General features: G+C 41.5%; 1 protein-coding gene across 1 annotated transcript; it reads left to right on the plus strand.

Annotated features, from left to right (window-relative positions):
- The first annotated feature begins 9,284 nt into the window (after positions 1–9,284).
- On the plus strand, positions 9,285–11,550 carry LOC136516021 (uncharacterized). The gene is made up of 7 exons (XM_066509440.1): positions 9,285–9,369; positions 9,526–9,661; positions 10,071–10,206; positions 10,327–10,403; positions 10,887–11,035; positions 11,192–11,270; positions 11,382–11,550. Exons 1-7 carry the CDS (start codon positions 9,285–9,287, stop codon positions 11,548–11,550), a joined length of 831 nt encoding a protein of 276 aa, XP_066365537.1.
- The last annotated feature ends 2,603 nt before the right edge of the window (positions 11,551–14,153 follow it).

Below are 14,153 nucleotides of genomic sequence, written 5' to 3' on the forward strand. Positions count from 1 at the left end.
CCTATGTGTATAAATAGCTCTCTCCTTTCTTCAAGCCGTTACCCACTCATTCATTGCAACCTAACTCTGTCCAAAACTCCTCTCAAGCATTCAAGGCTCTCCTCTCCTCTCCCCTTTGCTCCTAGATTTGATTCCCCCAAGGATTTGAGTGATTGGAGAGTGGATTGAGTGAGAGAATCACTTTGGCAAGGTTGAGCACTTGATTTCTTCATCAAGCCAGTTGGATTTGCGTCTATTACTCTTAGAGCTTTGCTCCTCGCCGGCTAGGCGTCTCCCAAGAGCTTCCATCTTGTGGTAGAGCCTTTGGAAGTTTGTATTACCCTCGATTTATTAGTGAAAAACTCAAGTGACCCTTGTGGTTTCCTTGAGAGAGGCAAGGAGGTGGAAGAGACTTTGACCTTTGTAGTCACCTCAACAACGAGGATGTAGGAGCTCTTTGTGTTGAGCTATGATCCAAATTCAAGCTTGGGCCGAAGCTGCAACACCCCAGGTGTTTGCCACTAGTTAAGCAATGGGTTTGAGCTCAAACATGGCATGTTAAGTGGTGATGGAGATGTTAGGTCAAACATATGAAAATGAGCCACCACTTAAACTTAGACCATTCACCATTGCTTACATGCTGCCCTTTTCTAAAAAGTATGCTTGGGAAATGTTGGATGTACTTGTTTCATGTGTCTCGCATCAATATCCCTCTATATTGATCTATGGAAAAGTTTCGTGAAGTTTGGAATCAAGAAGTCACATGAAATGACAAGTTATGTCCTTGCTTGAATTATTTTATAAAGTGAATGGAATTCTCGATCGTCAACCAAATCTTGCAACCATGCCCAAATGACTCTAGACAAACTCTACAACAAAAGTCATAAAAGGTTCATGTTGAGCAAATGCCAAGAAAATGCTTCAATGGATCACGAAGGATAATTTAAGCTTTATCGTGATCCTACTTTGGTCTAAGTAGAACTATAGCTTCTGCACCTGTTTTAAAGTTGGACATTAAATAAACATTGAAGCTCATGTTATGTAGAAGAAACTTTGTTTTTTGGAGTATACCATGGATCGGCTCGAAACTAAGTCTAGCAGTGGCTCAAAGTTGGAACCTGTTGCTGATTTCAGCACTTAGAAATATTCAAGTCTAGAAATTCATCGCCATCGGCATTGACGTCTCGCGTTCTCCAAATTTTGTTAAGCAACTCGATTTGGTCCAAAGATAAAAGTTGGAGTGTACATGATGGCGAAGAGCATGTATAAAGGTGGCACTCGTTAGACCTTGTCTTGACCATCGATTTTTGTAGTTTGTTAATCGCCGTCAATGCATTGACAATGCCACTTTGGAGATTAAATTACCCACTGTTATGTTGCTCAAATGACTAGAGTGTCTTAATGAAAAGTGTAGAGCAGGCTAAGGTGAACAAACTTTGTTTTTGGCCCAAGGTCTGATTCGGCCTGGAAGTGGCCCAAATCGGCTCCCCACCTCACCCACACCGACACGCGCCAGGTGTTCGGCAGAAGGTCGACGCGTCGCCCATGCAGCAGAGCACGCCCTCCATTGTTGACGCGCGTCCCACCTTAGTGCCACGTGCCGCCTCGCGCCTTGCTCCTCCATATAATGAGCGCCAAAGCTTCCACACTCCTTCCTCTCACTCGTGCTGCCGCTTCTCGCTTCGCTAGTCGCTCTGCGCCGAGCTGCGGCCATGGCCACCATTGCCGATCGGCGAAGCTCCTGCGCCGTTGTCGTTCTTCCACCTTAGAGCCTTCTCCTATCCTACCGAGTGCGCCACCACCTTCGCCGTCATTTGCCGCCCCCTGCGCCCCTTTTCCTGTCGCCACGGCCGCTGTACTGCCGTCGCCGCCGGAGCAGCTGCCGGCGTCCCGCCTGCTCGCGCGGCCAGCAGGCCACAGGCCACCTCTGGCCATGCTGCGGTCACCTAGAAGTGCACCTGGATCTGCCTCAGGCGAAGCCTACAGCAGCACGCCGCCGACGCTGCCTCAGCCGGCCGGAGCCGCGAGTTCGGCCACTCCCTGTGCTGCCGTCGTGAGGAAAAGAAGGAGGACCACGCGCGTGAATGTGGTGTTTTCCAGGGGGTTAAATGATGAATCAGTGACTCATATGAATAGTGCAGTAAAGGATCTGTTCGTTCGGGTTTTATTTGTGGAAACTTCAGGGTCCTCGATGCAAGATTTAAATTTCCTTTCTCTGATTTTTTGCAGATTTGAATGCTCCACTTTGAAAATTCATAGTACTTCATACAAAAATCGTAAAATAGAAAATGAGGACTTTTTGGAATCCTTGTGAAATTGTCTATGCAGTAGATCTATAATGTGGCATGTTTTAGTTTAAATATTTTGCTGTAAAAATAGATCTATGCAGCTAGGTTCCTGTTACTTGCCATGTCTTGTCTTTTTCATAACTGTAGTTTTTCTGCTCAAATAAATGTGAAATTTTTGTGGAGTGCTACTAAGGTGATTGTTGTTGTCTGGTAAAAATTTCAGAAGTTTAGGATTTATAGTTTAAGAGTTATAAAAATAACAGATGCCCTGTATTGCTTTGCTTCTACTCTGAACAGTTCTGCATGTTTGAATTAATTGGCTCAGTTAAGTTATGAATCATGACTTGGTGAAAATATATGAGTTGTGTTACTTTTCTTAAGATTTCCAAAAAGTTAAATATCATGATTTTTGGCTAAGTAGATCTTGAGTTATACTTGCTTAAATCTCTGTGGCTGTTTCTGCCCAAAACCAGAAAGGGTTTCCTTGTTCTTATTGTGGGGCCTTCTTAGTAGTAGAATTAGCTTTAGGTGTTTACAACAAAGTTGTTTAGAATTTTCTAAGATTTCTAAAAAGTCTAGAACCACATTTATTGGACATGTATAAATCCATTTATAGCTGTTTAAAGTGGCATGTCAGTTTCTGTCTATGTTTTGGACAGAGGTGCAATTATTGGATTAATTGACCCTTCTAACTGTAGAATCATCTTAAAATGAGAATAAGAAAGTTGTAGGTAACTTCCTAATATTTTCAAAAAGTTATGGCTCATATTTGTTGGAGGTCTAGAACTCCAGTTATGCTTCTCTGAAGTTCCTATCAGTTTTCTGTACGACTGCTGTTGGATTGCATTTGCAGTTTTGCTTGTGCAATTATTTTAGTGGTGTAAATGATGTTTGCTATGGTTGTAGTGAATACAAAAGTTGTATAAAATTTCATGATCTTGCTTGTGTTCAAATTGTAAGGCCATAGGCCTGATAGTGTAGGAGTTACATGACTTTTAAGTCTTCTGTCAGGTTTTGATTGTATTCTGAGTAGATCTGAAAGATGCTAGTGTTTGATCTAGTTAGGATTTGAATGAGCTTTTGGAGATAATAACAAAGTTGTAGATAATTCATGTATCTAACTTCTGTTAAAATTTGGTGGTATTTGGTCTTGTGGTTTGTGATTTGTGCCTGTTTAAAGTTGGATTTCAGAAATGGCTGCTTTCTGTCAATTGTAGATCAATTTCTGTAAATGGGTATATTTGACTTAGTTAAATTGAGAATCATGCTAAGATGATTAAAGATGAATTGTAGAAAATTCCATAAGCTTTCTAGATTTTCTTGTTGCACGTCTTTTGGATTAGTACAACTCCTGTTATGACTTATGAGTAAAATTAGCTGCTGCTGTTTGCAGCCCTAACTCTGTGATTGCCGTGAATAACTTGTTTGCTTGATATGAGTTGATGTGATGATTTAGATGCTAGGCTAATTAAGATAACTTGTTAGTTGCAGGTGCCAGACCCTTAACTGAAGATGAGCAATGGTATATTAGGTTGTCTAAACTTGGTAGGTTAAAGTGATTTGAATAGAACTTAAGTAAACTAATATGCCATGCTTGATGTACTTGCTATCTCGATGTTTGGTTAGATGTGAATAGCTTGCTCTCTATAGTTAGTTGTGTGATGTTAGTTAAATAGCTATTGGTGTCTATGCCTTGCATAATCTTGTGTTTGTCTTGAATGCTTATGTGATGCATCTTGTGTTACCATTCATCACATTCATACACATGCATCTTGCATCTCATTTAGGTACGCTAGATGAACCACGTGAAGGATGTGAGATGGAGCCGAACTCAAAGATTTGGTTTGGTGGATATATCCCGAAGATGGAAGGACTAAGCAAGTGCTAGGACCAGAGATGTCACCAAGACGGTGCAAGCTAACTGAACTGACTTGTGTCGGATCCCAGGCAAGTACCGGAGCATTCTAAGTCTCCTACTTTATAAAAGCAATTCTTTCTATATATAAGTTTATATATTGTTGCATTAAGTTGTATGAGTTGATTGAAACCGTTGATGCATTTATTACTATCCTTGCCTACCTTATTACCTTTTTACCCTGTTAGGTCGGGATCAAATAACTGCTTAGCCTTGCTTAGACCGGTAGCGATCGGTGATTTCCGGTCACCGACATTATAGGTGGTTACTGGAAGAATTTAGCTATGGAAAGAATGATATCCTGGAATTAACCATGTGTGATGGATAATTGGAGACCAGACGGAAAAAGTTGGAGGCAACCAGACAGGGTTCTGGGGTGCTGTTAGTTTCCATTTGTGTCGATTAAGGACCGATCGTTGCTCGTCCCTCTTGTCATGTTGAACGCATGCCTCACATTTAGCTGGCCAAATAAAGTACCTTTCGACCGCGAAGCTAGTGGCACTATTTGGGCCGGGATCTACACGGGTGCGCGTATTGGTGCTGATGGGGGTATGACAGGGACGCGAAGAGTGAGCCCAAGGGCAGGTGCGCCCTGATTCCTAGCAGTCGAGCAGTCCTTGGGTACTGTGGCTCCAGATTGTCCCGCGGCTACCTGAATAGTGTCCTTGGTGATCTAAGCTACCCTGGCAGGGGAAGCATGGTTTGTGTGAGGAATAAATCACCATCTGGTTAGGAATCAATTCGAATCGCCATCGCTCCTGGATAGTGAGCACTTGACTCGAGCTACGGCATCGTAGTAATTATTATGGAACAATGATGGTTATCTGGATGGTATGGGATATGCTAAATCTAAATTGGTAACTGAATGTTATTGGTTAATCAAGTGATTGCTATAGTATAGGTGCTTACCTAGATGGATAGGTTCTAATAAAAATGATGCAAAGTACTTAAAATGGTTTCTTCATAATAGCTTATGCTTTTCGCAAACGAGTCAGCTAGCCCACTAAAGAAAGCCTTGCATAATCCTTGGTGTCACTTTATTTCTGGTTTACGACGGGTAAGTCTGGCTGAGTACATTCGAGTACTCAGGGTTTATCCCACCTTGTTGCAGGTGAAGTTCTTGACCTGTTGATGATGGTGGCTAACCGCCAGTGGGCTCGGTGATTCTATACTTACTTCTCATCTATATGCTTTTGTCGGATGATGTCACTTATGCTAGCAATATATTTGGAACTTATATTAATGTAATCATTTGAAAGCTATGTTGTTTTCACTAAGCTGTTTTGAAATCCAAACTGGTACTTTTATTTGTGAACCCATTTGTAATATTATTTCCACCGCCACCCTGTGTATGTGATGTGTATTTGCTTAATCCCGCGATCTTGGTTGTGATGTTGATTTACTGAGGTCTTTCGGGACACTCGGCGGACTATCGGGTTTATATGAGTGAAATTATGCGTGTGTCAACGTGTTAGCGGGGACAGCCGTACTTGATCTTGTATAAATTGGGTGGTTCTGTTACAGAAGCGAAGCGGCCCATTAGCGTTAAGAGGGACTACACCATCTGTTAGTTCCGTATTGCTAATAGATGAGGGTGTGGGGTTTTTTCTCCCTATATATACGGACCACCTCCCTCATGGAAAAGATGTATCATAGACTTCTATATGGGAAGGCCCCTAGGTTAGGGTATCCCCAAGTTGTAAATCTCCGATGTTTGTAACCTCACCCAATATAGTGAAGATTTGCTGGCTGGTGCCTGTGGTTTTTTCTCTTCCACCTTGGAGGGTTTTCCACATTAAAATCTCATGTCCCCTGTGCTTGATCTACTGTTCTTCATCATTTATATTGCCTATCGTTTATAACAAGTGGTACTAGAGCTTGGTTTGACTATAGAGTTTCGCGATGGCATTGATGAAGTTTGATCTACCGCTGCTGGATTACAAGACGAGATTTGCACTGTGGCAAGTCAAGATGCGGGCAATCTAGAACAATCTTCAGATCTTGATGAGGCACTGGACGGTTTCAGAGGAAAAGGGCAGAAGTCATGGACCGCTGAAGATAAGCGGAAGGATCGTAAGGCTCTGTCTCTGATTCAACTTCATCTACATAATGATATTTTGCAAGAAGTGCTACAGGAGAAAACTGCCACAGAACTTTGGCTCAAACTGGAATCGATCTGCATGTCCAAAGATCTAACAAGTAAGATGCACATGAAGATGAAGTTGTTCACGCACAAGCTACAAGAAGGTGGTTCGGTGATGAACCACTTATCGATCTTTAAGGAGATCATTGCCGACCTAGTGTCGATTGAGGTAAAATATGATGATGAAGATTGAGCTCTTCTACTGTTATGCTCACTACCTACTTCGTTTGCAAATTTCCGAGATACCATACTATTAAGCCATGATGAACTAACCCTTACGGAAGTATATGAGGCCCTCCAGACGAGGGAAAAGATAAAAGGTATGGTTCAGTTTGATGTGTCGTCCTCCAAGGGCGAAGTGTTGCAGGTTAGAGGCAGGCCCGAGCAGAAAACCTACAACAACAACAATAATCGAGACAAGAGCAAAAACGGTAAAGGCCGTTCGAAGTCTAGAGGTAGGGATAAGTTCTGCAGGTATTGTAAGAAAGATACTCATGTCATTTAGGATTATTGGAAGCTGTAGAATAAGGAGAAAAGAAACGGTACGTATAAATCGAAAAATAAATCCGATGGTGGTGGTAAGGCCTCTGTTGTCTCCGCTGTTGATAATTCTGATTCAGGAGATGTTCTGGTTGTTTTTGCTGGTTGTGTTGCTGGTCGTGATGAATGGATACTTGATTCTGCATGCTCATTTCATATATGCTCTAACAGAGATTGGTTTAGTTCTTACAAGTCTATGCAGAGTGGAGATGTCGTGCGTATGGGAGATAACAACCCACGTGAGATCGTGGGCATTGGCTCTGTTCAGATCAAGATGCATGATGGCATGATACGCACACTGAAAGATGCGAGACACATACCAGGGATGGCTAGAAATCTCATCTCCCTCAGCACACTTGATGCCGAGGGGTACAGACACTCCGGTTCAGGTGGAGTGTGTAAGGTATCTGTTTACACCAAAATTTGGAAGAAGAGTCGCAGGGACTCGAAAGCTCCCGAGATCATGTCATCAAGTAATCAATTGCATGCAGATCGGAACTAGCTGATTCGAACGCAAAACTGGAATCAACTTTCTTCAGATAGCGCCAACGGATAATGACAAAGGTTATGATCGGCGCCAGAACGAGACATGCTGGACTCTACAAAAAGGGAAAGATTAGAGTCCAAGTTATCTTAAATTAGGAATGTTTTCTCTAGGATCAAAAATTGTAATGAGTCGTGCTTAAATAGGAGTCATGCACAGGGCCCGGGTATAAATACCAAACCTCGGCTATTGTAAAAGACAACAATCAATCCAATATATAAGTCATTTACTTTTTTGGCTCTGGCCACCCTTAGGAGTAGGAGTAGAGTAGATTTCGACGAGTTCTTCAACAAGTATGGCTGCATCAATCCGGTCAACCTCCACTGCTTGTTGTAAGTACCGTCATGGCTTATACCTCTGTCCGTACGACTGCATCGATCTGATTGACCTCCACTGCGACTCTGGTATAAGTTAGTTATCGATTCTTGCCTAGTTCAAGTATGGCTGCATCGATTCGGTTGACCCCCACTGCATGAACTAGATCAAGGTCAAGTTATCGGCTCTACCTTAGAATGACAGTCTTTGGTAGATTCATTAAGTTACCAATATTGCTTATTGCTTTTATTATTCATCTAAATTACAACAATATCATTCTGTCCGATTGGGATTGATCTAGATCGGCCTTATATCTTGATTAGCCCATCGTTTGTTAATCCAAAACTGATCTAATCTGTATATTAAACGATAAACTATGTTTTATCGGCTGTTTTACATCAATCTTGATCGTGCATAGCGTGCGGTTAAAGCATGTTGCGTCTTGAGTAGATTTATTGGCTAGCGAAAACCGTTCTATGGCCCGTTATCATGGCCTGTGTGATTCTGTCTGACACCCCACTATTAGCACCGTGGAGTGGGGATTATTATTCAGTAGATCTATTCCTGATAAGGTGTGACTTTAACTGTGCGCCATGCCTGAATCGGCTGTTTTAGCCGATATCGAGTGATTTTACGAATAGTTCGTATCATGAGACCGTTGAAGTAAAGATATGTTGAAAGATGTGTTAGCCCCATGATCTTATTATTGTATTACAGCTTGCATGATTCTACCTTATGCCCCACTGATATTAGTAATGAGTTAGGGTCATCGAGTCTACTATTATTTCTACGGCCTGCATGATTCTGCCTCATGCCCCACTGGTCATAGCGATGGATGAGATCTAACATGTTCATTAGATTTATCTTTATTAATGGTTAAATGGTGTTGAATTGTTTCTTTATATAAAAGGGATTCGGTTGCTTGTAATCATTGGCTCATCATAAACCAATCATTGTTGACATCTTATTGCCATTGATTAATATATGCTCAAATAACGACATTTACCTTGAATGATAACCGATTCTTCTTATACAACCCGATGAGCTTTAATCGATTTATTCTTATGAATATGCTGGAATCGACTGTTTAGTCGATCTCCTTTCATATCGGCTCTTAGAGCCGCATATTCGGGACTGTCTGGCAGTACCGGCAAGTTTCGCCCTTAATTACTTATAAGCTTTCTCTCCTTATCAATTATAGGGTCAAATTGACTGGCACGTCTCGGGAGGAGTGCGCAGGATCGACCATCCCTGCGCTGAAGCTAGGCGGATCTACAGCTCCATCGAGTAGACCCTTCTGGCTTGCTGCGTGTGTCCTCGGCACGGGATAAAAATTCTATGTTGACAGTATCAAAAGGCTCTCTCATTCATATGATAGGTGATATGAATTCTGCAAAGTTATATATTCTTAGAGGAAGTACTTTACATGGTTTTGTCACTGCTGCTACTGTTTCTAATGATGAACCAAGTAAAACTAATCTCTAGCATATGTGTCTTGGGCATATGAGTGAACTTGGTATGGTAGAATTGATCAAGAGAGACCTGTTGGATGGCTGCACTATGGGTAAGATAAAGTTCTATGAGCACTATGTTTTTGGTAAGCACAAGAGGGTAAAATTCAATGCATCTGTTCATACCACCAAAGGTACACTTGATTATGTACATGCTTATTTGTGGGGGGCGTCTTGTAAGCCCTCTTATGGTGGTGCTCATTACATGCTTACCATTATTGATGATTACTCTAGAAAAGTGTGGCCTTACTTTCTGAAAAATAAAGATGATACTTTTGCTGCTTTTAAAGAGTGGAAAGTTATGATAGAAAGACAAACTGAAAAGAAGGTAAAATTGCTTCGTACTGACAATGGTGGTGAATTCTGTTCGGACGCTTTTAACGATTACTGCAGGGAAGAAGGCATTGTCAGGCACCACACCATCCTGTACGCTCCTTAGTGGAATGGTGTGGCTGAGCGCATGAACCGAATCATCATCTCGAGGGCTCGTTGCATGCTATCCAATGCTCGTATGTCGTATGAACAGGCGTTTTTGGGCTGAGGCTGCTAACACCGCCTGTTACTTGATCAACCGGTCACCTTCTATCCCACTTAATAAGAAAACTCCCATTGAGGTATGGTCTAGTATGCCTGCTGATTATTCACAGTTGAGAGTTTTCGGTTGCACATCTTATGCTCATGTTGATAATGGAAAGCTAGAACCTAGAGCCATTAAGTGTCTGTTTCTTGGTTATGGTTCTAGAGTTAAAGGATATAAGTTATAGAATCCTTAAACTAAAAAGACTTTCATGAGCAGGAATATTGTTTTTAATGAATCTATTATGTTTAATGATAGCTTGTCCACAGATGTTTCACCAGTTGGTTCTGATGAGGAGCAGGAACATGTTAGCGTGCAGGTGGAGCACGTAGATGATCAGGAAACTGAAATTGTTGATAACAATGTTCATGATATTGTTCAGCACTCACATCCTGTTTTGTAGCCTCAAAATTAGTCTATTGCAGAACGTAGAACAAAGAGGAGTTGTGGACCTCATCCACGTTTAATTGAGGAATGTGATATTGTTCATTATGCTTTTAGTTGTGCTAAACAGGTTGAGAACATTCATGAGCCGGCTACATATACTGAAGCTGTTGTTTCTGGTGACCGCGAGAAGTGGATTTTCGCTATGTAAGAAGAGATACAGTCACTTGAGAAAAATGGCACATGGAATGTTGTGCGCTTGCCTAAACACAAGAAGGCCGTTCGTTGCAAATGGATCTTCAAAAGAAAGGAGGGTTTGTCTCCTAGTGATCCTCCAAGATTTAAGGCAAGGTTAGTAGCAAAAGGTTTCAGTCAGATTCCAGGTATTGATTATAATGATGTGTTCTATCCAGTTGTAAAGCATAGTTCAATTCATACATTTTTCGGTATTGTTGCTATGCGAGATCTTGAGCTTGAGCAGTTAGATGTAAAGACTGCGTTTCTACATGGAGAGCTCAAGGAGGAGATATACATGGACCAGCTAGAAGGGTTCATAGTACCTGGTAAGGAGGATCATGTTTACAAATTAAAGAGGTCCTTATATAGTTTGAAACAATCTCCTCGTCAATGGTATAAAAGGTTTGATTCTTTTATGATGTCACATGGTTTTAAGAGGTCTGAATTTGATAGCTGTGTGTACATTAAATTTGTTGATGGGTCACCTATATATTTACTGTTATATGTTGATGATATGTTGATTGCTGCCAAGAGCAAGAAAGAAATCACTATGTTGAAGAAACTGTTGAGTAGTGAGTTTGAGATGAAGGATCATGGTGCTGGTAAGAACATTCTAGGTATGGAAATTATAAGAGACAAAAATTCTGGTTTGTTATTTCTTTATCAGCAAAGTTACATTAAGAAAGTTCTTCATCGTTTCAACATACATGATGTAAAGTCTGTTAGTACTCCTATTGCTCCTCATTTCAAATTATCAGCTTTACAATGTGCTAGTACGGATGAGAATTTTGAGTGCATGTCAAGAGTTCCATATTCTAGTGCTGTTGGTTCTTTGATGTATGCCATGGTTTGCTCTCGTCCTAATTTATCATATGCTATGAGTTTGGTTAGTAGATACATGGCTAATCCTGGTAAAGAACATTAGAAGGCTGTTCAGTGGATTTTCAGGTACCTTTGTGGCACAACAAATGCTTGTTTGAAGTTTGGCAGGACTGATAAGGGACTCACTGGCTATATGGATTCAGATTTTGCTGCTGATTTGGATAAGAGGAGATCTCTCATAGGTTATATGTTCACTATTGGTGGTTGTGCTGTGAGTTGGAGGGCAATATTGTAGCCCATTGTTGCCCTGTCTACCACCGAAGCAGAATACATGGCTATTGCTGAAGCATGTAAAGAATCAGTTTGGTTGAAAGGTTTGTTTGCTGAGCATTGTGGAGATGATTCTTGCATTAATTTATTTTATGACAGTCAAAGTGCTATATGTCTCACTAAAGATCAGATGTTCTATGAGAGAATGAAGCACATTGATGTCAAATACCATTATGTTCATGATGTGGTCGCGCAAGATAAGCACACATAATAATCTTGTTGATATGTTGACAAAGCCAGTTCCTGTTGCTAAGTTTGAGCTTTGCTCAAGCTTAGTTGGTATAACTATTTAGCCCAAGAGGCTATTTGGCACCGGAAGTATTTCTTTATTGTTTCAGGGTGAAGGTTCGTTTTTTGCTACAAGAAGGAATTTGTCTCAAGGTGGAGTTTGTTGAGCTATGATCCAAATTCAAGCTTGGGTCGAACCGAAGCGGCCCATTAGCGTTAAGAGGGACTACACCATCTATTAGTTCTATATTGCTAATAGACGAGGGTGTAGGGTTTTTCCTCCCTATATATACGGACCACCTCTCTTATGGAAAAGATATATAATAGACTTCTATACGGGAAGGCCCCCAGGTTAGGGTATCCCCAAGTTGTAAATCTCCAACATTTGTAACCTCACCTGATATAGTGAAGATTTACTGGCTGGTGCCCGTGGTTTTTCCCTTCCACCTTGGGAGGGTTTTCCACATTAAAATCTCGTGTCACCTGTGCTTGATCTATTATTCTTCATCGTTTATATTGCCTATCATTTATAAAACTTTGTGGGGTTGCCGAACCTCGGGATAAATCCTTATGTCCCGCATGCTTGTTGTTGTTGTGATTTGTGCTATCATACTAGTTCTTGTTGTCTCTCTTCCTCCCCAAAGCTTCTTCTAGGGTTTGGACTCGATCTACGGGGTGGAAGCATTTTGGCGTCAAGGGAGTGACCCTACATGTCTACCTAACCACTTGGAAGTGGGTTTGTAAGAAATCTCGCACTCAAAAGTTCATTTTAGCACTTGTAGCAAATTTCCCGTAGGAGCCGGAACTGTTGACTATTGACTTTGAGTTTGTGTAGAAATTTTTAGATACGCCTATTCACCCTCCCTCTAGGCATTGTTTAGATCCTTTCACTTCCCATTGAAAACCACATAGCAAGGGGCCATTTGCTATGAAATCATAAGTATAATTAGCCTCAGTCAAATGTAAAACATGAAACAAGCGATGAGTGCGGCATTGAGAAACAACCCATGATCCTAAATGCCACACCGATGAGGTGGTTCATCTTGATCAACTCAAAATGTTGACATCACAGGCTAGATAAAAGTGTGGCCTCGGCTGTAGAATTTGGTGTTGTAATTCATGAAATTCATGTCACATGTATCAAGAAACACCAGAAAAACAACAAGTTTTAGACTGGAAAGAAGTAGGAACCCAACATCAAGGCTGCCATGGAACCCATCTGGCCATCCATTCTCTGCCATTCGCCCAGTGATGTTGCTAGAGAATGGATGGTTCAGATGGCTTTGATGACAGTCATGAAAACCAGCAACAAGAACCCATGAAAAATAATAACAAGAGCAGATAGCTGTGCAACCACCTCATTGTTTTCTTCACACTTTGCATCATAGGCCAGATCAGAACCCACAGTAGGCACCAACTCATGGAAACAAAGCCAATGAATCCAAGAAATGATAGAAATGGATTCAATACAAAGATGAAAGCATGAATGGTAGCAAATAGAGCAGCCAATAGAGGCCATAAATATAGCATTACAGATAGCAGTTCAGCCCAATAGATCTAGGCTCAAATAAGGTCCATCTTGCCCATGGTTACCTATAGTCAGCCACCCTCCAACTAAACTAACCCAAAAGGATAGGTGTGAATCAGCCAACTAACCTGCACAAAAGCTACACCAACTTGTGTACAAAAGGTGAGAGAGTGGGTGAGGGAGGTGTAGGAACTATACATCTCAACTATCATCCGCCTCTTTGGCCATCTAGACCAACATGTAGTGCACCTACATGTAGTAGTTCTTGGCTAGGTAGTTCCTAAGCCAAATGTCTCTATGGCTGTCACTTATGCCAACAAAGCCCCTGCCTTGGCCCACCCTTTAGGGAGGCAGGAATCCACTGCGGCATGCATATCCTACATCTACAAGGTAGAATTTGCCTACAAGTGCACCAAAGAGTGTCTAATGTGAATGTTTGTGGCATGGTAAGGACATAAGTGTAGTGACTAGGTAGTTTATTTACCTTCTGGTATAATGATTCCATCATTTCTCTCAATTGCATCAACTAGGATGAGGGCATCATGGGCGGAGCCCTCCCAGCTAGCAAGTACATATATGAACTTGAGGTCAAAGTCCACAGCAGCCATCACATTTTGTGTGGGGTTGTGTTTCCTACCCCTGAAAGCCTGATGCATGTGCCTAGGCACCCTTGCCAACACATGTGTGCCATCAATGGTACCAATACAGTCCTAAATTGACAAGTATAAGTGCAATAAGAAGAGTGGGTGACATCTACATTTACTTAATTCTTAACAGAGAAATTGACAAGTACCTACATGTAAGGGTTCCAT

This window comes from Miscanthus floridulus, chromosome 17 (assembly GCF_019320115.1).
Source record: "Miscanthus floridulus cultivar M001 chromosome 17, ASM1932011v1, whole genome shotgun sequence".
Lineage (NCBI taxonomy): Eukaryota > Viridiplantae > Streptophyta > Magnoliopsida > Poales > Poaceae > Miscanthus > Miscanthus floridulus.

Coding starts and splice junctions, on each gene's coding strand:
- LOC136516021 (XM_066509440.1), top strand. CDS start 9,285: ATGGGTAAGATAAAGTTCTATGAGCACTATGTTTTTGGTAAGCACAAG. Junction 10,404..10,886: donor GAGAAGTGGATTTTCGCTAT/GTAAGAAGAGAT, acceptor TGAATTTGATAG/CTGTGTGTACATTAAATTTG. Junction 11,271..11,381: donor AGTGCTGTTGGTTCTTTGAT/GTATGCCATGGT, acceptor GTGGATTTTCAG/GTACCTTTGTGGCACAACAA.